Genomic DNA, 27,519 nt, shown 5'->3' on the forward strand with positions numbered 1-27,519 from the left:
ATATAAAAATTAATGATTGTACCATCACACAGCATATTAGTGATCAAATGAAAGCACAATTTCCTAGTCATTCACTTCTTGTTTTTATTTCTAGCTTCTATCCAGGGGAATTGGCCACTTTTGTCTGACTGGCGCCTGGTCAGCACAGCGGAGGTGGGCGTCCCTGTCCGGTTCGCACGGACCCCACTCTACAGCAGTGGAGCGGCGCCGGTCGCCTTAGCAGCGTCGGCCCCGGGCGAAGGGAGCCAGTGACGCCGGGGGACTGGCGACGGCCACTCCTTCTCCAGACCGCTCCAGGCCCCTGGAGGGTCTCACCGGTTACCCACGAGCACTCTTTTCCTCTTATTCATTGGATTGTTTTTTAAAAATGTTAAAGTACCCATTTTTCTTCAAGTGTGTCTTCTCCCGCACCTTCAGATTGGGTGATGCTAAGAGAAGCCTGTGGCTGATTTATTTAAAACCATTTTTAAGCTATCCAAGTTTCATCTAAAAATAGGACTGCTGAGTGGGTCAACTTCAGTGAAAATGACAAAGTGGATCAGGCTTAAACCCGCGTTGATACGTGGCGCACCGCACACGTGCCGCTGTGGAAAGGCGCGGGCCGCCTTCAGGGCCGCAATCTCTTACCAACGGAGACGGGGCGTGAGCCGCGACCTCGGTGGAGTCCTCACACCCTCTGCGTCTCGTCCAGACTCTTGCAGATACTTCAGGTGCCCCCAAAAACCCTCTCACGGTGTCATAGCTGCCACCTGCCGAGATCGGGACACTCAGAAGTTCATGGGGAACCTGCCATGTGAAGCATGGAAGTGCAGTGTCTTGCTCACCGACACCTTCTCGGGAGTGTTTCTGGCCAGCATTAAGGGTGACTCTCTCTACAGTGCTCCTTAGAGGCTGTGGAGATCTGACACCCCCCCGTCCATCTTTTCTCTTCTTGGCTGTCTTCTCATTGTGTCTTTGAAAAGTTCTTGACTCTCTCATTCACACCTCAGTTTGCACAGTCTTTCTTCCACCCGGAACCCTCAGGGGGTCACTCTAATTTCACAGCAGAGAACCTGGGCTCCTCCTTTCTGATCCTCTGCTGCAGAAACTCTTCTGACCAGAGTTCCCACGAGTTTTAAACATTTAATGCCTATTAGCCACAGGACCAATTCCAAGTCTTGCACCTGATACGTCATTCCTGCCTTCCTCTCTGCTTTCGTTTTCTTTGATGTATTTATGCCGCTGCAACGAGAAAGTCCTCCCAAACACTTCAGGATGCTTCTCACTCCCTTCCCTTTATTCAAGTCAGATCCTGAGATCTCACTCCAAGTCTGAGGTTTCCTCCATCACCTCCTGCAATGAGCTTACTTCTCACGCTTGCTCGAGAATCTTCGAGGCACTACTTCTGACGGGATGACAGGCTTTACTTCTAGGCTGCGACAGCACCCTGGTACCACTGCGTCTCAGGCATCTCTTCCCTCAGCTGAACTGAGAGATACATCAGGCTTGGGCAAGACCCATCTTTGCATCCTTAACACGTAGCCCGACCTCAGGCAGTTTGCAGGAACTCCGCATTAACGCCAATGAATAACCTTTCTAGAGATGTCTTTGAGCGTTCAAGCTTGCAGGTCTTTAGAGGGCACTTGGGTAAGATTAAGGGCAAGAAATAAAATAATCTTTAAAGGAAAATAAAGTACAGCCATCATGGAACGTTGTACTTTGTTAGGTTTCATGTGCGATCACTACTTTTCTTAATTTTAAATACTTCAATGAATGACATATCTGCAGCTTCACATGAAGACTTTATTTTTTTTAACTAAATGAATGAATAATATATGGGAATCCTGAAGAGAGAATGTAAGATATACATACAGCTTATACCTTTCAAACCCTGTCTTACTCTGGTTTTTTGTTTGTTTTTTGAAACACCAATTATTGCTAGTTATATATAAATATATATATATATATATATAGTGTATATTACATATAACACTGTATATGCTATATATATGTGTGTGTATGTGTGTGTGTGTATATATATATATATATATTCTCTGACCACTGAGATGGAATGATAATAACACACGTAAAGGCCAGAAGTGTTTCCTTAAATCCTAATTTTTGAGCCTTATTCAATGACCTATTAAATGTCTGATAAATGATTATAGCAATATTTGCAGGTAATGGTTATAAATATTTACGAGATAACACATGAGAAATGTAAGTGAAAGTTACTTTTTAAAAAGCTATCTCTTTATCCTTGTTATGTATTAATTTTTGAAATACCTTAAGGATTATTTTTTTTTATGTCTTAGGGTTTCCCTAGGGTAAAGCACTGGTGATCAGAGAATTGGGAAATTTGCTACTAACTCTTAAAATTCACTGGGGGCAAAGCAGGTGAAGTTTTTTTTTCTTGAGTCAAAGTATTTTTTCATGTGGGGTAGGGGGCCGAATGCTCATAAGTCTATTCAAAGCTTTGCACATAAATATGCATTTCTGGTCATTTTGGTCATAGAAGCTTCCAATCCATGAATTCCCTAAAAATAGGGAAAAAGTCATCAACTTCCTGGACAATTTCTAACGTGCTTAATTTTAGCTTAATTAAAATCCCATGCACATTCAAACAAATACAGTGTCCGCCTCCACTTCCCACCCAAACTCTTGTCTAGCATCATCATTCTATAAAATACCAGCTGCTCTGTGTTCATTTTTACACAGAGATACAAGTCTGTTTAGGCAAAGGTGGTATACATAATTGGAAGAGCAAAGAAGAAAAGTGTACCACCATCCAAACTATCAAAATGACCTTTGAAAAAATACAAGCTTTCAAACAATAGGATCATTTTAGGAAGTTCTCTGCTGTGAGAATAGATTATCGGTGCTCACAGGACAACCCAGGAATGATTAATATGTAAAATACCATCCAGTAGGAAACCAATATGAAAAATAAAAAATAGGGACCACTTGTACTCTCCACCCTTACACAACTTAAACCCAAGCAACACGCATGAAGCAAGGATTCTCAGACAGTGAACACTGGTGACCCCTGAGAGGGAACAAGTCAGCTAGGGCCCTAAGACCGCCCCAGCCTCCTCCATCCAGGGGAGGCACTGGCTGAGGCCTGAGAAGGAGTCCCAAGTGAAGCCTGAGGAGCTCCCTGAGTGGAGGAGATGGCCCTGGGGGTGGGGGACGCCAAGGCAGCTTGAGTTCACAGCAGATAATCTGAGAAGAGAGAGCTGCACAGAAAGAAGGTTCCAGGGCCCTTCAGAGCCCCCCAAGTCTGCCGCAGAACACTGATCAGCACATACATGTGAATACACTGCCTATGACCAGGGAAACAACCGCCCAGCTGGAGGGGAGGACACCATCCCCAGGGCAGAGGCGGGCAGTGAGGAAGGCCCTTCCTAGCAGCCAGAGTGAAAAAGTCCACACCACGGGGCACTGGAGAGAGGACTCAATTGCTTTGCATCCGTAGCACAACATAAAAAGGCCCAGACTACATGCTGATCTGCCTCTAACTAAAAAAGCATGTGAGTATGACTGCAAAAGAACAAATTTTTTTTCTAAGTAACTTAATCGTTTCGAAGTCCAAATTCAAGAATATTTATAGAAATACAAAAATACATATCACATGAAAAAGTAAAATTTGTAATATCTAGTAACCAATCAAAAATTACCAGGCACGCAAAGAAGGGGAACAATGTGAAATGTTAATCTGTCAACATCGACCCAGAAATGGCAGGTAATGGAATCTGTAGACGGACACTAAAATAAAGATTAAACATATTAAAAACCTGAAGGATTTTGAAAAGATCCAAGTTCTAGAGATTACAATTCCAGTAACCGGAGCAAAAGATGCACAGGATGGGATGAAGTGCGGATTAGACTCTGCGGAAGAAAAGATGACTGAGCCTGAAGACGTGGCTGCAGAAACCACCCAAACTGCAACACTGAGGGAAAAGACAGAACAAACACGGACATCAGCGATCTGCGGGACAGACTCAAGCATCTAATTGACATGTAACTGTAGAGTCTAAGTGAGAGGAGACAGAAGGTGAGAAAGAAAAAATTCTCAATAAGATTATGACAAAAATTTTCCAAACTCAATGGAAGCTGTAAACTCATAGGTCCAAGGAGCTTGATGAACTGTAAGCACAAGAAATATGAAGAAAACCTCTCTAAGACTATCACACTCAAATTACTCAATCATCTTGCAAAATATACTTGGAAAGTGAAGGTGAGGACATACAACACCAAGGGTGAACCACGACGGAGACCACGGACGTTGGGTGACTAGGACGTGGCAGTGTGGGCTCGTCTCTTGTGACAAACGTACAGCTCTGCTGGGGGATGCTGACCGTGGGGGAGGCTGTGCACGCCTGGGGGCTGGGGGTATATGGGAACTCTCTTTGTTTCCAATCAATTTTTTGTGAACCTAAAAGTGCTCTAAAAATAGTCTGTAAGGATAAATAAACTGAAAAAAAAAAGGTGAAATACGTACATAGTCCATACACACATAGTTCGAGGGGAGCTATGGGTTCATAAAAAGCCTGACTGTGTCATTTCCCAGAGCTCCCCTCCTTCTCAGTCTCACTGGCGCTTTCTTGCTCCCTGAGTCTCCACTTCCCTGTGTTCCAGCCTGAAGTCTGGGGCTTTATGACCCGTCCCCATTGTATGTCTGCACCTGGGACTGAGATGCAGGTTGACAGGCAAGAGAGAAGATCAACAGGGGTTCATCCACCCTCTTGGGGCCACTGCTCTGAATTAGGTGCCCGTGGGCCCTCTGACATAGGACTGCTTGTGGGGAGGTGGGAGAGAATGGAGGAGTGAAAAACAGTCTATTTCCACATGCTTGGAGCTTTACTAGTTTCGTGTCCTGCCCCTTGTGCCTGGAGTAGAGAGTGCCTCTTGGAGCTGTTTCTGTTTGCACCAATGCCCACTTCTGGGTTTAGAACTGCCTGGATTCCAAGCCAATGGATACTGAAAAAATGTGGGCAACTCACCATCAATTCAATGATGCAATTTCAACAAGTAGAGGGAAATTTATATGAAATTTATATGAAAAGAAAATAAGGTTTCACATTGCTTAGAAACTACAAATCACTAAAAGCCAACCAAAAATGAGGCAACATGAATATCCCAAGAACTATTAAATAAATTGAATTCATACTTAAAATCCTTCCAAATAAAAAACCTCCACACCTAAATGGCGTCTCTAGCAAATTCTACCAAAAATTTAAAGAAAAATCAACACGAAGTCTATGCAATCTTTTTCACAACGCAGAACATAGGACACAGTCTTGGAAAAAATGTTTGTCAATTAAATGTTTAATACTTACGTGTCTTCAGAATCTATAAAGAACTTTAAAATCAATCAGCCTAGTGAAAAATTAGGCAAGACATTTGAACAGAAAATTCACCAGAGAAGATGTATGGAAAGCAAGGAAGTCCATGGGAAGGTGGTCAACATCACTAGTCAGCAGTGAAATGCAAAGTAAACTCCCAGCAAGATGCGAGCACACATCCCCCAGAAGGTCGCAATGAAACGGCCGTGCGCTGGAGAGGATGTGGTAACTGGAACACTCATACCCTGCTGGTGAGGGTACAAAATGACAGGACCATTTTGGAAAGGTGTTTGGCAGTTTTTTAAAAAGTTAAACATATACTAACCATATGCCTCGGCTATTCCACTCCTCTCCTTTCACTCCCAAAGCCACCCCAAAATGAAAACATGTCCATGCGAAGACTGGTACATGAGTGTTCACGCAGCCCTGCTTGTAATAACCAAACCCTGGGAGCAACCTAAATATCCATCAGCAGAGTGAACATTCAAAAGGAATGCTACCGGGCAAACCACTGCTAACACACAAGCACATGGTTAAAGGTCAGAACTATTAGGTTGACCGAAAGAAGCCGGATAAAAAAACAGTACACAATCTATGATTCCACTTGCAAAGTATTTTAGAAACTGAAACCACTTTATAGTAAAGAAAAAGCATCAACGCTCGTTTGGGAATGAAAAATCAGGGCTGGGTAAGAAGCTGAGACCACAAAGGGCATAAGGACTCCTGGGGCCAATGGATACGTTAACCATCTTGATTTGTGAAGTGGTTTCTCAGATGTAGATTTATGTCAAAATTCATCATTTTTTAAACTAAAAAACAGGTGCAGTTTATTGCATGCCAGTCATAGTTTATTAAACCAGTTAAATTTTTTTCAGAAATAAATAAATACACATTCATAAAAAGAATTCAGAGAAACTTAACAAAAACTCTGTCCTGGATGCCTACAATAGAAACCAAAGTTCTCGCTTCTTCTGATGTTTAGTTTGCATGTTAAGTAAACACCAGAGGAATATCTCCTCTTGGTGGAAAAAAGCAAGGAAAATGGTTTCAGCACTTGTTGTTTATCTGAAATTTAAATTTAACTGGGTATCCTGTATCTTAGCTGACAACCTTATCTACTTGCCCAGGACCCAAAAAATATATATCTATATTTAATCCTAAAGAGTCTACTGAGCTGCCATGGTTGAGAGGCACTGATTTAAAGAATTTGTTCTGAAGAATGCTTGGGGTGTGTGTGTGTGTTTAATAACAGAACTTATAAACATTAGTGGAGGCAAAGCATTCCCTGGAGAATTCCCAGTGATGACTTGAAAGCTTTCTTCATTACTTCAATAGCAACAGCCTAATTACCAGCCACCGACTTTGCCCCAGGCCTTGTGTTAGGTGCCGGGGACACAGCCTGTAACAGGAGACTGGTGTTTATCACTAAGGCTGCATCTAGGTAAGGCTGTGAGAAGATGTGATGGTGGAGTGGGAGGATCAAACTCCTTTATTCAAAATTTTTTCTATTCCAGTAACCAAGAGTTGGAACAGGAGAAGATGCCTTTGACATTGCATTGATAGCACAGCACGTGGCAATGAACCGTTCTCAGTGAGCATGTGCTGTCACTCACCAAGAGGATCCAACCTGTGCTGTGAAGCCAGAGGGCTTGTGAAGCAAGAGTCACAGCTGACCCATAGAAGAGGCTGCCGTTGGGACTTGAATCACTTGCCATGAGTAAGGGTACTGGGCTAGGAGCTGGGGGAAATGCGTGTCCTGTTACCAGAATGTGCATGACCAAGCACAGAGAATTAGAGGTCATTGTGTGGAAGGATCGAAAGTGCTGAACTGTTCAATTCAAGTGTGGGAAGATGATTATGGTGTCAGGGTCGGCCTTGACGATGTGGCGTACTGGGCATAGGAAATAAATCTCCCTGTGTCTACACCTGCTCCAAATGCACCTTTCACTGGGACAAGACTAGCAGATTTTAAAACAGCCCATGGACTGACAGTGTTCAGTAAGTCTCCTCCTGATGATTCTATAAAAGTCCACCTGGAAATGACGTGTGGGTCATTTCTAATGGAACAGGTATAGACAGAGCTTTCTTGTTTTACTTTCCTGTTAAGGAAGCATTGCTTTGGGGAATCTAAGTTATAATTGATCACTCTGTCCCTGAGCTTTGTAGAGATCTAATAGAAGTTCCTTCAAAAAAAGGGGGGGGGAGGACATAATTTTGCCCAAGGGGGGGTGGGGAGGACATAATTTTGCCACATTTGGTACCCAGTTCTTGAGTGGGACTCTGATTTTCAGAGCGACGATGATCAGAGCTGGAAAAAGTCACACTGCTCCATCTCTAACCATCTGTCAGTTGCTGAGAAGGCTCTTCCTTCCTATTAAAGCGTTTTCTTTTTGAGTCCCTCACCACGTGCATTGATAATTTTCAGGTCACTCTGTGTATGATTCATTTTCCGGCAAGCTTCATTGTTTTGAATATATTAAAAGTTCCTTCCTAATATAAGTTACCCCATTTTTGACAGCTGTGAAGAAAATAGCTGAGAAATATGTACAGAAATATGCTGGGATTTTTTGGTCATAAATGGAGAGAGCTCTGTAAGCATATTAGTTTAAAGTTTAAAAACATATTGTCATTACCCTATTGTTAAAACCATGGATTTTAAAAAGCAAAGATTTCCTAATAATAAAACAAATTACTTTTATTCCAAAATTGGTTTTTGCTCAAGATAGAAACCTTATTTTATTATTTATTATTATTTGTTTTATTATTATTAAACTATGCCAAAGGCAAGACTGGGAGCATTATCTCGCACTACAGTCTAAATGGCTACCCTTAAATGGAAGTATTTAGGCAAAATGAAACTGTACGTTTTAAGGTGGTGAGAGAATGACAACCATTTTGGCCCACTAATGCATCCTGCAGAGGGTACCAGTGAATGCTGCACCGTGGACGCACAATGCAGAGCTCAACTATAAAACCATACAGAAAATTCAAGCGTTACTCCCGTCTTAAATTCAATGGAACTTGCTGGCCACCTAGCGCGTGCACACAGTAGCAGGTCTTCCTTAACAGAGCTCGCAGTCCGCTGGGAACGACAGAGATGAAAGGCTCCTGGCAGGGCAGTGCGATGAAACTCACAGGAAAATAAGTGCAGGGTAAAGACAGTTCAGGTGACCGATGTCCTGGTTTGCCAGGGACAGGCCTAGTTTATACGGTTTTCCTGTCAAAATTATTAAGAGTGTCGCATTTCACTCTAAAACATATCCTGGTTTGGTCAATATACTACATGATCACCCTTGTCACTGGTAACATAAAATACGAGATTCTAGAATAATTCTGTCTATAATTTGCTGCTCCAGAGGCCAGGGACAGAGAACCACATTTAGTACGTGCAAAGTTAGTGCCCAGATCATCTAATGTTTAATATTTACTCATTGGAAAAGCAAAGTTGATGAGAGAGTTGGCACTGACTAAACACAACCTGCGAGGTCTAAATCAGTCCCGTCAGTAAGGCACCTCCTACAGACTGCATGCTTGTGTCCCCCCAGAAAAAATTCGTGTTTTGAAGCTCTAATGCCCAGTGTGACAGCATTCTGTCTACAGAACCTCTGGGGGTAATTAAGGTTAAATGAGGTTGTGAGGGTGGGCCCTAATTCGGTCGGGCTGCTGCCCTTGTAAGTAGAGACACCAGGGGCTTTTTGTCTCTCTCTGTCTCCCTGGCACCTTGGTTTTGGGCTCCCAGGCTCCAGAACCATGAGGAAGTAAGTGCCAACTGTTGAAGCCACCCAGTCTACGGTATTTTGTTATGTTGCCCAACCAGACTAGCACAATGGCTAACTGCTCGGACTGTTACACGAAAGGGTCCCAGCTCGACCCCGATGTCTGGACCTTTAGCTAACTCTGAGCCAAGTAACAAACACGGAAAGGGTGATTCAGAAATAGGCATTTAATTTCTGCATATGGAATTTTGGACATTTAATTCAGAGAGGCAACATAATCAGATTTCGGATTTCAATTCCTTTGGAACCGAGTATCTCTGGACTTTACAAGACACATTAATCTTTGACCTTTCATTTCTCACTGGGAACTTAGTAACGGGAAAAGATTTATAGTCAAATTTGGGAATATTTAGGCTATTGGGATTTTATTATTTGAGTTGCTTTTTTGTTTTAATATTTTCATTTATTCTGGTCACAGAATCCCTGCTGCGCTCTGCTGGCTAATGCGTCAGGATGGGGTTTGGGATGGGAAATAAAATGCATTTACAGTCTTGAATACAGAGTGGCCTTGAAATCAATTAAAGTAATGTGTTGTTGGCCCGCTTCAGGATCTTTGGGTACAAAATCTGTGTTGCTTCTCAGTGGTTCCAGAAAGATACATGAAGAAGCAGTGGGTGCTCGTGGAGACGGGGAAAGAATATTCTGAAAGACAGATGCCCCCCCAGGAGCCGAGGCGCCCCTGTCATCTGCAGGCTTTCTGGGTGCATCCGCTCGTTCTGAACGCAAGACAATGCAGAGACTGGGCCCAGGACACTTCCTCTTCTTTCCTGACGTTTCCTGAGAGACGGAGGCAGGGTGACACTCAGCCCATTTCCAGTCCTTCACAGCTCAGGAGGGGAGGTCAGGGACTGACTAATCTAATTGGGAATTTTAATGAGGGAATAAAACAGGCTTCTCAGCTGCTTGAGAACAAACTGCCCGCAGAGGAATTGCCGTATGCCTTCGCTCTGCACGCTCCGAGCCCTGCCCGAGCAGCACCCCCGTGGGGAGGGTCACCCGAGCCCGCGCCGTCTGCAGCAGGTGGGCGCGGGGGGAGCCCCGCCGCATCCTGGGATTCCATCAGCAGACACTCCTGCTTTACACCAAGCAACGTGCTTCAACCCAGACTTCGTGCACAAGGAAGAGGACACTCTGAACATTTTGTCTTCTCACTTTGATCAAGAACCGGCTAAGGTAAAGGGTACTGATTAGGTTCCCTCCAAGGTCCCCGTGACGCCTGAGTTACCAGGATCAAGCAGGTGTCATGAATGAAAACTATCAGCTACCAACGGTCACATGATATCACACTACTTGCTAGAGACAGAATCAAACAATTTCTAAGTCGTGAAACAAGTAACTTACAGGTAATTATTTAAAATTGCTTTGGCCCTACAAGCAGGGTCATTTTGGGATTATGTTTTGCCTGATATAATTAAAAACATTCAGCTGCATCAGTAGACAGATGTGGGGAAGAAGCCCAGATAAATCAAATGATAAACAGTAAGATTCAGGATGCTGCAGACTGACTTTTTCATGCATTACCAAAATTGCATTACAAATAAAATACAACTGTCAAAACACTGAATTCATGTTAAAAATAGTTTCTTGCCTGGTTTCCTGGCGAATCGCTGGGCTGTCACTGCTTCATAGTGAAGGCTTACCTACGTGGGGTTATGTTTAAATCACTTAGTCTGGTCAGTTTGGGGTCTTGTTCCTGAGGTTGTTAGAAAGTTACTAAGGCCTTTTTGATATCATTTCTTGCATTATTTTAAATGAAAGCATGCAGAGCTCCGTTTTCAAGGAACACTTTTCTTACTCTTCTCCGAGCTAATTTTTCAGAGGTCACACTTGATCCACCACCGATGCAGTGTCACCACTGCGTGAATTTGCAAGATTGCTAGGGAGTAACTTCAGTCCAGGAAATTCAACAAAACTGACTGGATTGTTTTTCGGGAAACAGAGCAAAGCTGATCCAGTGTGAAGGGCCCGGCGCTGAGTTTCAGCACTCTCCAGGGGTTCTTGGCCCCGTCCCCATCCCGGCGCCTTCCCGGCGCCCCGCGGCTGTGCCTGGAGGCGTGAAAGGCAAGCGCGCATGCAGAGACTGCCCTCGGAGTGGAGCAAGCAGACGGAGCAAGGGCTTCGGAGCAGGGCCGTTGTCAGCACGGCCCTCGCGTGGGGAGCGGCTAAAACTCCCTCAGGGACAGGGTGAGGCTTAGGACCAGCTCCTCACTCCTCGGGGCGGCAGTTTTCGCAGCAGTAAAGCAGGCTCGCCGCTGAGAACGCAGCGCGTGGGGACGCGGCGGGGATTCAACGAGACAAGGCCTGTGAAGAGCCCGGCGCGCGGTGCCAGGGCTCGGTCAGCGCTGGTGAATCCGACCCGCGGCAAACTTAACGCAAAGGGCGAGAAGTATTAATGGCACAGTGACTAAGGGCTGAGCGATGAGAGTAGTTACCTAAAAGGGTTACCGTGAGGACAGGATCATGAGCGCTCGGTGCAGGTTCAGGGCCTGAGGAACGGCGGGGGCACAAAGCCACCCTGTGACGACGCCCGAGATGCTGCTGACAGTGACTTTCCAAGTCACAATGGCATTCTGGTTCAGCAACGTGCCTGTATAAAGTGGGAGTGAATGAACGAATGACGGAGAAGGGGGCGATGAGTGAGTGCACGGATGCTGTCATGGAGGTGACCCCGCTTCCTAGGGTAGAGATTAGGGTCTAAGCTGGATGGTACACGTACAAAAGCAAACATCAAAGTCATCTCTCATTATCTGCCCCCTTTTCCATGGAACCCCCCCCTACAGTGCTATCAGAAAGAGGACGAATGGGACTAGATAAAGTGCTGGCTACCCTTGGGTCAAAACCACCCACCTTCTGTTCACGCCAACAAAGTCTGCAGAGCTCTCCTCGCCCGCTCACTCACTCGCTGTCTGTGGTGCCACGGTGGGGCTGAGCAGGTGCACCGGCGCCCCGTGGCCTGCGGCCTACGTGCTTCCCGCCTGGGCTTCTGTACAAGTTCACAGACGCCCGAAGTAGGTGGTAGGGGATGCGTAACTCATAATCCACTGAGCAGCAGGGCAGGCTCCCGGTAAAGGTCCGCCTAATGTGCTCACACTGAAATGCCCGCGAGAAGCTATTGCTTCCACTCCTCCTTCCTCCGTTGCGTGTCACTGAACAGCCACAGCAGACCCTGTTTCCTCCCGAACTTCACTGCACCTTCGACAATCAGCCACCCCAGCAGAGTGGTTTTATCAGAAAGAATATGCTTAGACTTGGCAAAGTTACCCCGAAGAAAATGCACCCTTTGCCAGTCAAATTAGAATATTTAATAGCTCCTGAGCTGATTAATTCACGTTTCTGTGAAAGATGTATTGACACTAACTAGATTCACTTCCACGGAACGAGGAAAACTTTTAGATGATTCCAAACCAGATCGGTACCTGGGGATTCTGCCTCACTGGGCAGCCACTGCCATTTAGTTTAACCCAATCAGCTGAAGCGTGCCTGCATTCATCCCTCTCCTCGCACCCAATTTAATATCACGGCTGTGTTCTTTCACAGCCTGACCTTTCAGCAACAACGGTGTCATTTAAACAAGCTGAATGGCTCCAACTCTTTCTAAGGGGGATCTCATCCAGTAACAGTCTCAAAACGCAGATCACGGCCCTCCCCGTGCCAAGCACAACACCAGTCCACGAGCTGCTCCAACTCAACAAGCCCTTTGTCTCTTCCAAATGAATGCACCGCAGTAACGGGTGCACCTCTCCCCGGGGAGATGCTGTCCTGCCACCCACCACCCCCGGCCAACCACAAACAAGTCCGGAGACGGCTGACGCATGCGGCCCTTCGCAGCCTGCCACCCAGCACCCACAGCTAGGTTCCAGAAGAGGTCCCCGCAAGTTCTGGAAGAGGAGGAACACGCGGAAGGCTGGCACCGGAGAGGAGCAGACAGGCACAGGACCAAGGTCTGGCACGGCCTTGGCTGCTAAAAAGCCATGGGAATTATCACGTCTCAAGCACACCGGGGATCAAGGAAAGCTTTGAAAATGATGGCAGCGTGAGCACCACACAGGGCACTTTGCAGACGCCTCAGAAGCTTTTCCTCAGCATGGCCTCATATGACCCTTTCCCTCAATTCCACAATTTGGACAAAAAAAACAAGCCACGCTGGCATTACCCTACTCAACACTCCGAACTCATGTACACTTATGTGGGAAATTCTTATTGTTCCCAGTCACCTGCAATGTTGTCCCTTTAAGAGGATGCGGTGGCTTGTCCCACAGCCGGCCGATGCCGATGGCCTCCTCCCAGGGGAGAGCGCTCAGCTGCTCTGCGGCTGCTTCGACCAGTAAGACAGAAGGGAAGTGATGTGGCACCAGTTCCCGGCCCAGCTTTTAAGAGGACTGCAAGTTTATCTTCTTGCTTCTTGGAACTTTGAGCCACCAGGTAAGAAGTCCAGACTGATCTGCTGGAGAGAGAGACCCTGAGGAGGAACATGCAGGCACCAGACACGTGAACAGAGAAGCTGCCTTGTGCACTGGGCCCAGCTAGCACCAGCCTCTGCTGTATGCCTGCAACTGACGGAGGAAGCCAGGCAAGGACGCCCCGCGAAGCCCAGGGAACCCACAGAACAGGGAGAAGCAACAGGCTGCCGTTTCATGCCACTCGGGTTTGGAGTGTTCTGATACACAGCACCTGCTAACAAGTCCCACGCACAGAGCCTCACCCTGTCACGCGTTCTGCAGTACTTCCTGTGAGCAGGACACTCCTCCACTCTACTGATGTTGGCCCGGGCCAGGGGACCGCCTTTAACCAACGGAATACGAGACAGTGACAAACGCCGCATCTCAGCAGAAGTTGTGACAGCCATCCAGCCACGTCTCTTCTCCCCCAGACACAGAAAGAGCACGTTCTAGAGCGGGGCTGTTCCTTAACCCCAGCGTCTGTCATGAAAAAAAGACCCGAGTCAGAGCTGATTCGAGCTGGGGTATACTTTTTCTAAACGCAGTCAAATGCGACGTAAAAGAGAAAGAAACCTTCATAGTTGCATGTGGCACTTCATGTTCTACAGAACGTGCTGGTGAGAGCTGCCTTCTCCAGTGCCAGCAGAAAATCCTCACGAACTGAGGAATCCAGCCAGCATTAGAGAGCTACCTGCCCGCATCCAAGGGGCCGACGCCTAGAGCAGGGGTAGTGGTTTTTTTTCTGTAAAGGGCCAGAGAGTAAGTATTTTAGCTTTGTATGCAGAGAGGCACAATTGAGACTGTTACATAGGTATGTATCTAACCATTTAAAATGTGACAATTTAAACATGTAGGAAACATTCTTAGCTCGCAGGTCATACAAAAGCAGGCGGCAGGCCAGACTGGGTCTGCGGGCTGTGGTTTGCTAACCTCTGGTCTAGTGGTTGAGGTCGGCACGTAAATGGATAGTTCCAGTGAGCACATAATAAACCTAATACACAAGGCCTCTCTGGAGCTTAGGGAAGAGACACAAGCCAATTTTGGATTTTATGAAGATTTTCCAATGGAGAGGATGCCTCAGTGAATCTTAAATATCAATAAACGTCACTGAGTAGTTGGAGAAAAAGGTGGAAAGGATACAATCACATGAACAAAGCCACGCAGTTTTTGAAACCATGTGACACGTGCGTGTAAACTAGACTTCGGCTCATCTGCACAGGAGTATCATAACATGCGAACAAAGCAGCCAAAGCTGCCCAGCATAGCTCGCCCGACTCTGCGGCCTTCTGACACCACAGAAGCACAGATCCACAAACACAGGCTCCCGGCCCGCTCAGGCCGCCAAAACAAAATGCCCCAGACCCGAAGGCTTAAACGACAGAAGACTATTTTCGCACTGTCCTGGAGGCTGGGAAGTCCAGGATCACAGTGTGGGCCCCTTAGTTTCCACTGAGGACCCAAATAGCAGAGAAGGACACGCTCTCTGGTGACTTTTATTATAAGGACACTAATCCTATCGGATCAGGACCCCACCCTTATGACCTCATTTACCCTTAATTACCTCCTTATAGACCCAAACAGGTCTCATTAGGGGTTCCAGCTCCAACACAGAAGGTTTTGTGGGGGAACAATTCAGTCAACAATAGCCTGAAGTCCAGTGACATACCATGATCTGCACATAATAATTTAGCGTGATTGCTCCTTTCCTTCCTCCTTGTGCACCCACCCTTGGAGAGTCTCCTGCCACGGAGACAGGCCCTGACATCCACATCATCAGAAGCTATTGGTGCTATTAGGAAAAGGAATTCAGCAAGAATACTTCTCTTTTAATCAACATAGGATCTCTCGACAAACACAGTTCTCCAGTTTTGATTAGGAAGCCTCAAAATGATGGACAGTTATTAAAGCCAGGGTTCCAGAAAGCAAATTTGCAACATCATCACGTCCGCCTGCAGATTCCACAGACGGGTCCATTATCCGCACGTGTCATCACGCCGGACTTCAGAAGCAACACACATGCTGTTCAAATGAGTCGGTGCTTGCTTCATAACTGGACATATTTTCCTTCTTTGTCCAGTATTTTCGTAGTAACCATATTCCTTTTTGTAAACTAAACAAAGTAATTTGATCAGGTTTTATTCTGTAACAGTTAAGAGAAGGTGATAACGAAGAGAAAATAAACGTTTTACACAGAAACTGTTATCTGATACTTTGGCAACCAGAAGCTTCTATTACATGACACCTCTAGGCATTGTTTATATGGTGATGCTGGCTGCCCAGGGGAATTCCAAAGTTCCGAAGAGCTTTCTGAATAAACATGCTGTATGTTGATGCGACGTTCGGTGGATCGTGTTTTATTCAAGTTCTATAGAAACTGATCATCTCTGTATGGATCGGTGTTTTTGTGATAATATTCCAGATTGGAGTCCTTCATTTAAGAGAGATCATGACAAATTTCCAGGGAAATAAATCAATAATTCCATTTCTGTTGACATGCAATTACAAACAAGGACGACACACTGCAATCACATCTCCTTTTCAGTAAGGGTCTGGTTAAAGAAATGCAAAGATTTACCCAAAAGTATCATTTCCCATCCCCATTAATCTTCTAAACAAACATGATATAACTGTGGTCTCTGTTTTGCCGAAATATTACTTTAAATTGAACAACCATTAGTCTCTAGTGCCAGCTTCATACCGAAAACATTGATTAAACACCCACGAGGCGCAGGCATGGAGACTGAATAAGAGGGGGTCTGCCTAGAGGCCACAGCACAGCAAGAATGCATATACACGGGGAACTGCACTTATGCGTAGAGGATAATCACCGCATATACTATTTTAATGCAGATAATTCCTGGTGGAGCATATACGTCAAACTGGACAAACACAAACAACAAAGGTCAAAAAATGTTCTAATCATTATGAAGTATAATGTTGTGTACACACACACACAGCCATGGGAAAAGAGGACAATTCAAACGAGTGCTTGTTGGAGCAGCAGGAAGGAAGATTCGTGCAGCTACCGAAGATTATACCAGAGAAACACTGAGGGACATTTTAATGCAAAGTGTCTTTGATTCTATGATTCTAAGACACTAACAAAATAAACTGAAGAAAATGCATCAAATACACTTTAAAAAATAGGATGAGATTAATCCTATTTCCCATCCAGTGTAGGAACCCACGAGCAGTGCTTCTGAAACACGTGCACACAGACCACTGGGGAGGCTCACAATTTAGCAGATTTAATCCAGTAAATCAGTGAATGCCTGGGACTCTTCATTCTCAGCAAGTTAGCTTTGATCACCAAGATGCATTCACATACTTCTAGCCCTCGGCCAGGGAAACCAGAACAAAACAAAGGCGTCATCCTCCAGTGAGCAGAGGCTCCAGGCCAGTGGTTGTCACAAGGCTGCCCACACGCAGCAAGGCCAGCGCCACCCGGGAACTGGTGGGGGACGCTGATCCACAGCCCTCAGCTGCACCTGTGAGTCCGGAACCCTGGAGCTGCTGCCCAGGAGTCTGCGTTCTGCCGAGCCTGCAGTGACGCTGACGAGCAGGAATGCTGGAGGGCCCCTGCTCCCAGCAAGGCAAGGCGGGTGACAGCGTCACCGTCCCCCTCCCCAGCAGACAGACCAGGGGGCCCGTGGACCCCACTTTCTGCTGGCTGTCATTCAGAAGGGCTGGGATAAATTTGGGAATCTATTATTTTAAACTCATACATGGGCAGGTTTTAAACTCATTGAACCAAAGATCATTTGTACCTTAGGGGTGGGAAGGCTGACTTTTAACACTTGCACCAAAATGTGTGATACTTATAATATTGATATTATGTTATGTCAGTATTGTTTTTAAATTTTATAATTTTGATATAAGATTACTAAATACTTTCTGGTTTCTTTTTCCCCCACCCTCTTTTATTGTTTGATTGTCTAAAAACAGACATTCTCATTATTTTCACTGGCTGTGTCCCAACAAACCTCTATTTACAAAAATAGGTGGTGGGCTGGATTTGGCCAGTGAGTGCAGTCTGCCAACTCTTGGTTTAAAAAATATTCTGTCCATAGATATAAAGGAAGGGGTATCTCATGTGCCACATTTTTATAAATGTTTACATCCAAGGAAATCTAAATTTAAGGGAATGTGAACATTGTTTCCAAGGTATCGAGTATGTTCAGCAACTTTTTATCTGAGCCTCTCCAGAGCATTTCACTGCCTCCCAGAGCATTTTGTTTACTCAGGAGAGAAGAATGTAAAGGATAAAAGGAACGCCAGGAAAGAAAACAGAAGAACTGTGTTCCAACATCGTCAGCGCGTTACCCAGAGCAGCAGACACAGGAGAAAAACTCACCTCCACAGGAAGTCCGAGAAGGAAAGGTGGACGGGGTATCCGTGCCGGATGATCTTCACCATCTCCAGGACCCCAATGTACTGCAGCTGGGCTGACATGTAAAAGTCATCGAACACATCTGGCAGCTTCGAGTTATTGGGTTTGATGCAATGAACAAAGTGCGGGGAGCACCTCTGAAGCTTCCCCGTAATGTCCAGCAGGGTTTTCTGCAGAGAGAACCGAAACACGGCTGAGTCCCCGGAGAAGACACCGGCTCACGACGTAAACAGGTTTTCAGTAAAGATCTTTATTTTCAGTCCTCGGCTTTATTTACTACACATTCACTCATCTTAGGTGTCCGTGGGCATGCTTACTACTTTAAAGGTACCCAAGTGGTCAAAGACGGGAGCAATTCTATGTAAGCCCTCTACAGTTGATAGAATCAAAAAAGTTTTTGAAATCTGAAAATTTCAACTAACCCTGAGTTGCGACGCCACGGTGACCGGACCTCCCCGTTCTAGTCTTTGAAGAAATGTAGAATTTCCTTTCTTTTTTAATAACTGTAACGAAAACAAAAAGAAAGGGTGAGCAGATTTATTTGACTGAATTCCAGTTTAGAAGAAAAAAATTAATCCTCCCATCCAGGTAAACTCACTTACAGGCAGATGCAGACTTAGACTCTAAAAATCAGTACCAGGTGACTTCCTGCCATGGTACCCTAAGTCACGGGGATGGGCAGCTTCGTGCAGAAAAACATTACCGCAGCCTTTCAAGTCCATGGCCGTCACCAACCTGCACCTACTTTGACTTGAGAATAAACACAGACCTTGACTTGCGTGGTGGTACAGTCATCTCAGCCTGGTGTCCGGATCCTAGCGCTAACTGCCCGTGTTTATCGTGAAATGTAGCTTAGTCTGGGGCGAAAGGATGCTATGTTATGTCACAAAGGTTTCATGTTTTCACAGTCATCGGTTTGCCCCCCAGGTTTAACTATAATCAGTTTCTTATTCAGTTTTCCTTTCGCTTCCTTTTCTTCTTTTTTTTTTAATGACTGAAAGAGGTTAGTAAAGTACCTGCCTGTGAAAAATGACAATCGACTGCTTTCTTTGATCAATAATGATCCATAACTCTTACAAGGAAGAAATTCATACACAGCCAAGACTAAATGATAATGGGGGTTAAAGAAGTCAGTGGAAATGAACCCAGGGGGTGAAGAAATAAAGGGCAGGAGGCAATTAAATTCCACCAGAGGCTAAAAGAACCCTCAGCCACTGACGTAACTACCGCACGCCACAAACTCACACTGACTTAGGCCAACGCACCTATCGATTCCAAACCATTTCTCTTAAAATAAGAGGTCTCAACAGAAGAGAAAAAACCAGGTGAAATGTTCTTGTCGATACGGTGCTACTGGGAACAAGGTGACGGCTCATTTCCTTCCATTAGGTGAACCGTCAGCTGAAATGATCGCGTGTAACTGACAAGCGGATGTAAAACGAAGCGATGGGTCTAAGATCAACCTGTTTTCCACAAACCCAAAGCCAAACGTGGTGCTTAGGTAAGGAGCAGGTGGACAGCCACTCTGCTGGTCGCGGGCGTGGACGTGGAGGGGTGAGGGCCCTCTGAAGGGAAGTGCGGAGTGGAACACTTGAGGAATAATCATAATAAATAAGACTCCATCCCTCGAAATTGAGCACTCAGTGTCCCTTTCTGGGTGGAGGAACTGCAGTGAATGATCTCCCTTTGGCAGGCCTTCGGGGGAAAGGCTAATGGCATGCATGCCTGTAATGTGCAATAATTCAGGTTAGGAATTTCAGTTTAGAGGTGTGTGGTGACTTCTTGTTTTCCAGGATGATTAAGAAAGCAAGGACCAGGCCTTTCAGCAGAACCCCAGGAACTGAGATCTTTCTTACAAAGGGTGATCATTTGTCTTTTTTATGTAAAAGATGCCATTTCGTGTGCAATGGGATTGAATTCCTGTGTTCACCCAGTTCCAGAACAACTCTACCAAAGGATTCTTGATTCTGGGTCTACTGGCTAAACACAGACACACTGCACATTTCTAATACACTATACACATTCCTGCCACCCTTCCCTAATAGAGTTGACTTTAATTGTGCTTTTATTTTAACTGGTAAGCTGAAACACATTCCAGCAAGCTACAACAACGGAATTTCTAAAACGGACTGTCCTGGACACCTTCCCAATCATGATTCTCATCTTTCATCATCTCTGTAGAGGCAAGCAGAACAAACTGGGGTACAATCGGGCACTGAATTCATAAACTTAAAACATTTCAGTCTGAAATAACTCTTCACTGAGTTTTTTAGTTCTGTTTTACAAATGGAATCTTCAGGTTGTAAGTACCACCACACTTGTGTGGCACAAATACACGTTAAACCTTAGTGCCGTACTAACATGAATCAAAAATCTACAAAACACACACCGAAACTCTAGGACCTGAAAAAGATACTATGTCTGCATGAAAAACTACAATTTATTGTTTGGAGACTTAAAACCTCTGAAGTGATTAATGTCAACAGAATCAGGTGGCTAAGTTTACTCCCTGTAAACCTACTGTCCCTGAAGTTCCCACCCATTCGTCAAAAAGACAGTCACGGAGATGAGACAGAAATAAGACTCTGCCCCGACAACCAATGCAATGACTACCACCGCGCTTGCTATCAGATTTTGCCTCTGCTCCACCTTCTCCTGCACTGTTTTCTCTTGGAGGGTAAGACTTTAGGGAAGCAGTCTTTTTCTTTAATTTTTTAAAATAAACATCAATTTCCTTCCATTAGTGTTCAGGGTGGCGCTTTTTTTTTCTTGAAAAGAAGTGGTGAATGTGCTAAGCACACTTAAAAACAACCAGACAAGAATCACAGAAACGCCTACCTTGCTAAGCTCTAGATAGTTCCTCCTGCCCCCGATTGCTGAAGATGCTGGCACGTGCTTGCTGAGCCGGGCAGATCCGTGTCCTCTGAATTTACAAGACGGAGAAGAAGACATGAGGGATACTGTTTCTGACAGTTTCGATTGGAACAAATGATTGATCACGACGTTTTCACTAGCTGGGAAATAAATAAGCGAAGATCGTAAGTGGCGTTCAAGTCATAACTGACTTGAGCATTCAGCTCCTCCCCATCCATGGGCTCCCCCCACTAAGACACGCTCAGGGGGGAGGAAACTGAGGAGGCCACGGTTCCCTTTGCCCCTCTTCTATTTCCTCCACTTTAGTGAACTCTGACCTTCCTTGCCCTTGACCCCAGGCTCCCAGGCCTCACTGCGCTCTCTGCGCCGGAACGGAGCACCACCGACTGCCCTCCAGACGGCAGGAACCGGAGGGAACCGAGGGCCCCCACTCAGACCTTAGTGCCCGAGACCGCGTCCCCAAGGCCCATGGCTCCTGCTGGCAGCGCCTCGCTCAGGGAACCCGTGCCCCAGGAGGCGCTGTCTCCGAGCTGTCTGTGGGCACCTGGGGAGACCCCGACTCCTCCGGCTGTCTCAGCCGTGGGGGGAAGAAATGCCTCTCCTCCTGAGCCAGCTAAGCTGCAACAGCGAAAGCAACCGCTTCCTTTTAGAAGTTAGGTTACAAAGAGCCCAGTGATTCCGGGTCCATTTTCCTTTCTCGACACCTCGGGAAGAAAGGGGCTCACGAGGGAATGGTGACGATGTCAGTGGCAGTCACGGCTCCAGAAGGCATGGTTCTTGCGTCACTTCTATCTGTATGTAGACAGTTCTGAAGCCCTAATTCCCTTTTCCCTGAAATAACCGTGACAGTCCCTGCTTTGTGGATTCCTACCAGCTCAAATGCGATGTAACAGACATACAGAATTCGGGCTCCTCCCGTCAGACCGTGAGCGATGGGCAGTCACCAGGCACCCCGGCCGCTGCCGCTTCTGCACTCAGACCACCCTGCTTGCCCAGTTAGTACATTTATCAGCCACGTGAGCAGGCGGGGCCCATGTGAGCCAGCCAGGAGGGGGCCAGGGGGGCCAGCAAAGGCACATACAACTACGAATGACAGGAAGGCAAAAGGGAGCCTGTGGTGTTGGGCTGGAATTACAGGTGTCATGGTAAATTCATGACTTTCAATATACAGCAATATATACACACAAACATATACATGTAAAATCTACACCTATGTCTTAAATTTTCTAGTTCTGAAAGGGTCTGAAAGCAATAACATCCCAGTAGCAATGGGCTCACAGTGACCCCATTTCTTAGTGTTTCTTGACTCCATTCTCCTCTACAATGAAATAAGGCTTCTTGGATAAATGGCTGATTCTAGAGCCGAGGCGAAGCAGAGGACCCTGGAACATTTTGGAAGGCCAGAACGTAAAAAAGCGCTGAAAAGATGTGAGAAGCTATCAGAAGGACGGGGGGCTAGCTTGGAGGGTCCTCCCTGGGCAAGTCTTGGGCAGTTTTACTGACAAAATAATGACAGTAATGTATTACGGTTCCTTAAATAAAATAAGAATCCATGAGTCCGTCTGATGATAAATGAAAGAACGAATGAATGAAGGAATCAGAAAGGGAAGTTCTTACATAGATAGGAACCTATGTCTGCATGTGCACAGCTGGGACGCTGTGCTGCACACCAGAAACTGACACATTGTAACTGACAATACTTCAGTTAAAAAAAAAAAGAGTCATTCTTACAGTAGAATGTCACTGTCGATGGGGTTAGAAAATAACCATTTTGCAACCAAAAGAGAAATTACTGATTTAGGTAAGAACCATTAATGTATGCAAAACAAGTGAAAGTTTGGTGAGAGAGACTATATTGTCTCAAGTACTTCCTTACAAGTCAGTTATCAATTACAAAGAAAACAGTGATTTAGGGAACCCTGCAGGACACCGCTTTAACAAAGTGCTCAAGGTGAAGGTCCCCGCTGACCTTTCCACCGGTCGCTATGCGCCCCCGAACATGATGAGCTGAGACAGACACCTCCCTCCTCTCCTCCACGGGGCTCCTGCCAAAAAGGAGAAAACTGACTCCAATGCGAGGAGACAGCACATAAGCCCAGACTGAGGGACGTTCTCCAAAAGCTGGCCTTTCTTTTTTCTTTTTAAATATTAATGTCATGAAGAAAAATAAGAGCTGAGGACACGTCCCAGATCAAAGGAGACAAATGAGAAGTGGCAAGAAATGCAGCAAAGGGCGGTGAACTGGGGGAGTCACTGTGGAGGGCATCGGTGGGTCACCAGTAAAGGCTGACACAAACTCCGAGTTAGCCGTGGGCAGCACAGCAGTGCTACATGTGCTGGGACCTCACTGAGGTTGTGTGGGGGGGCGTCCCCGGTCTCAGGGCATGCATGGAAGTACTGAGGCATAAGGGCACATTCGGTCACTCTCCCGTGGTTCAGAAATGTACGTACATACACGCAAGCACGCGCGCGCACACACACACGTACAGAGGAGGAAAAAGCGAGGAAGAGAGAAAAGGAGCAAGAGAAAACAGGAAAGGGCACGGAAGAAATCTGGGGGAGGGCATGTGGGAGCTCTTTGTACTAACTTTATAACTTGAAGTTTGAAATCATTTCAAAATAAACAGTTAAACAATAAACAGATAATACTATGCCCCTTTAACCAAATTAAAATGTTCTTTATATATATTTTATTGAAGTATAGTCAGTTACGGTGTATCAAGTTCTGGTGTACAGCATGTTTTAGATATAAAAATATTATTTTTATTTATAGCCAGTCTATAGATGGATAGAACCACAGATAGACGATGTAACAGGGGATTCCCATAATTGGGAAAAAAGCCTTTACTAGATCTAGAAACATTAGACATAACTATGACCCAAAACACATAACTGACCAGTTTCTGTCCTTTCTCTGAACCATGTGCATGAGGGCCAAGTAGGACCAGCGTCTACCTACTGCCAGGGAGAAGCCAGCATGCTGCGACCCTAGCACCCGAGCCCCGCCCACAAGCTGAGCAAGTGGGAGGTGGGAGCAGGTTCCTCGGGACATAAAAAGAGAAATTCAAACAATTGTGCTCTACACTGGAAATTGACACAGCATTGTAAACTGACTATAATTCAATAAAATAAAATTTTAAAAAATATCACATAAAGGATATTATGACAAATAAATGAAATACTTCAGGTAAAAAAAAATTTTTTTAATGAAGGAAAAAAAAAGAAATTTGGCCACCGTGTTGCCCCTGATCGCAGAACCTGATAAGAAGCCCCTGCTGAAGGCATGGCTCTAGCCTCCTTCCCTGCGTCTGGGAGTCACCTGCAGCTGGCACCTCCCTTCATGTCCCTCTGAGCACACAATGGCATGGGAAGCACCCCTCTCTGGGGCTCATGCACACGGCACTAGGCATCTTTCTGTCCGTAAATGAGACAAGCTAACGTAGGTGCCCAAGTCTATGAGCAGGCACGCAGAGATGCTCAAAAGCGTTAACATCACCCTTAATGGTAAATCGTAAGCTTCCTCTACTTATAAGCAGGCTGGAGAGTCTGGGTCTTAACTCTTCCTGCCTCTTCGGAGTCAAGCGGACTTCGTTTCTGTCTCGGGCCCCGACGAGGGCACTCGCCGTGTTTCCGTGTGAGCTGAGCCGCCCGGCGCCCTGTCCTCCCTGGTCAGGTGTCTCACAAGACACGGGTCTGTTAGTCCGGACCCTACAGCGGACCCTGTCTCCTTCCTCAGCTCGGAGCCTCCCGATAATATGGAATTAAATCACATGCCATAAGCAAAGTGCTTGGCAAAGTGCCTGGAAACAAATCATTACTATTATCTGAAATTACACTTGCTTTTCATAACTATTGGTAGTGTCGAAACATTCCACAGATTCATAAAATACTATCACAACCAGGCTTCTTTGGCCTGTATGATGGAATGGGTGAGCCACTCTGACCGGTGGGCCAAATCTAGGCCACTGCCTGTTTTTGTCAATAAAGCTTTATTGGAACCCAGCCACATCCATTTGTATTGTCTGTGGCTGCTTCCTTATTGTAACAGCAGAGTTGAGTAGTTGCAACAGAGATGCTACGGCTCACAAAGCCTAAACTATTTATTCTCTAGTCCTTTGCAGAAAAAGCTTGCTCCCTCTTGTAAGGACATAAAAGGACACATTGTAAACTTTGTCCTCTTGCTCAGAGGTACCTATGGTCTAAAGTATTTCGAATAAAACAAGATCCACCTGTTCTCTCTCGGTGTATACTTGCTGGCAAGTATACACAAAAAGAATGCCTTCAAAATACAGGGACTCCATGAACACATGCAGGGTTGCACCATCACTAGCCACCATGCTTTCATCCTAAACATGTATTCTGCCACCATGAAACATAAGAACAAAGGAGGCATTGCTCCAACTTTGAAAACACCCTGTATGTTAGGTCTTCACAGAATATATGGATTAAACGGAAGTCTGTTATAAATGAAAGTCCAAATATTTGAAAACTGGAAGGAAGGTGTCTCCAGTGATAATCGATAGGATGAATTATCTCAATTCTTTCTCTCACGTGGGCTTATGCTCAGTCCGAGCTTTCATCATTAGTCTCTGCCCGTCAGAGAACTCAATAACCATCCGTTCTGAGAGGCAAGCCGCGCAACTGCCCTTGAAGACCAGTATGTCGCAATTCTGCCATTTGATTTAAGGTAAATGTGCTCCTCCAGCCAGAAGTGATATGGAGCTCTTATTTCCAGCTCAAAGGCATCCAACTATTTCATGAAAGGCTATCATCTGCTTCTTTCCCCAGGAATGATAAATGACTCCATCTCACTTAAAGCAACGTAAAGCACAAAAGACGATACATTTTAATTCACTGAAGAGGAAATTTAATTCATTATTAGGAAAATGTGAATCACTGAGGAACAGTTATTAAGGAAATAATGACTAAAGAGCTAGAATCATATACATCTATTAATTATACCTCATGTAAGTAGAGCACTCAGCTTTACGTGCAGCACAGAATTAGAGACAGAGGTACATGAAGTGCCAAGCTTCACTAAGTGGATGGCGCCTGTAAATTTATATTGACACACACGTGTATGCAGGTCTGTATGTATATATAAATTTTTATGCTCGTTCTATTTTGGGAGCACTAGTTCTTTGCAACTGGAAGTACACAGAATAAAATACTACCCTTAGGTGTGCTCTGGAGTCAACTTAAGTAGTGGAATTCACCCTGCTGTGGCCTAAATAAACTGGGAAGCCCTATTCGTCTTCATCAGTCTCCATGGAAGAGCTTTTTAATATTCATACTGCTACAGTGGGGAAGGTATTTTATATTTCTATCTGCTAAAAGCTTAGTTAAACTATGGTTTCTACTAGGCTCCAAATTAAATTGTACCCAATGTGTAGCACGGCCAGAGCCATTCCTTATTATTCTGGGCATTAGAATGCAAAAGATATTTCAATTACCCCTTAGCTGGCGGCATGTTTTATAGGACACTGTTCAGAGACAGAGAAAAAGGGAATGGGTGGCATGTGAACCACAGTGGGTGGCGGCAGGGGGTGGACTTACTTTTCATCACAAATAGAAGGTTCTGTGAAAGGGAATCTTTATTTTTTTCAATTGCTCCAACAGTTTCATACATTACCTGTAATAGAAGAAAACAGTGTAATTACTAGTGGTTAAACGTGACCACGGAAGTAATTTCCTTTAAAGAATAGCTTGACTCGGCAGCAGTTTTAAATTATTCACAAAAGCAGCATCTCCAGGTCTCAGAGTTCCCGCTGCCGGCAAGTGCAAAGCTCGTGTCCCCGGCTCGCGGTCTGCACGCGAATGAGGGACGCCTGTCCTGTTCTGCCTGGCAAAGCCCTCTTCTCATCGGAAGTTTAGGAGAAGGTGGTGGGACTCAAATCCGTTGCATTCCCCTAATTTTAAAAAACGCTCACCTGCTTAGAAAACTCTCTAAACCAAGTAGAAAGACTTCCTTGCCTTGGGAAAGAAGCGAGACGTCAGCTTGAACGGCCTCCGTCATAAGAGTTCCCTTGGACCCTTCAAGCAATAAATCTGAAGTCTTTAAAATGAAGAAGACTCAGGAAACAATGAATGTGGGATTATTCAAAGGGCAGTTTTCTTCACCACAGTTTACTTAGGAATAGATTTAAACAACTTTACTGTCTGGCCTGGGGACCTGAGTTTTGTACACAGCCTTGGTTTTACCGCCTCTCTGTCTCGGCTCAGTGTGAGCTCCCAGTGTGGTCCCCGAGGCTGCATCAGCCAGGAGGCTTATCGGTTTCAACAGCCGCTGCTGCTTCTTGGGGAACTGCTTTGGGGCCCCTTGGCACCAGGGTCGGGTGTCACAGGCTGTCCTCTACCCTGTGTGGACCAGGACTGAGCCCCGTAGGGCAGCTGACCAACGATGCCTCTTCCTGCTGCGTCAGCCGTGGGGGAGTGTGGGTGGTTGGACCAATGGAGGTGATAGTCACCTCATTTTTTTGGAAATTTTAACTAGAGAGCCCAGAGGAGACTGTCCTATGGACAGCAGGAGGGAACTAGACAGAGAGGATCCATGAGAAAGAGGCTGAGTGCCCATGTGACCCCAAATGAGCATTGGTTCTTAAAGGGCTTTCAAACCCCAGTCATCACAATAAAGCTCCACTGGGATTTTATTCTTTGCTGTCACAAGAGCCTAAATGGCGCAGAAATCACAAGACAATCTGCAGGTTCCCAGATTT

General features: G+C 45.5%; 1 protein-coding gene across 1 annotated transcript in view; it reads right to left on the bottom strand.

Moving 5' to 3' along the window:
* The window catches only part of LOC140694342 (unconventional myosin-XVI-like), a 126,484-nt gene extending 99,426 nt beyond the window's left edge, over positions 1-27,058 (bottom strand). The window contains exons 1-5 of the mRNA XM_072957620.1: positions 27,005-27,058; positions 26,360-26,435; positions 20,768-20,943; positions 18,352-18,432; positions 17,894-18,099 (exon numbers count right to left, since the gene is read on the bottom strand). Coding sequence (XP_072813721.1) covers positions 17,894-18,099; positions 18,352-18,432; positions 20,768-20,943; positions 26,360-26,435; positions 27,005-27,058 — 593 coding nt within the window. The remainder of the gene's footprint in view (positions 1-17,893; positions 18,100-18,351; positions 18,433-20,767; positions 20,944-26,359; positions 26,436-27,004) is intronic.
* Positions 27,059-27,519: the final 461 nt, after the last annotated feature.

This window comes from Vicugna pacos, unplaced genomic scaffold, assembly GCF_048564905.1.
Source record: "Vicugna pacos unplaced genomic scaffold, VicPac4 scaffold_21, whole genome shotgun sequence".
Lineage (NCBI taxonomy): Eukaryota > Metazoa > Chordata > Mammalia > Artiodactyla > Camelidae > Vicugna > Vicugna pacos.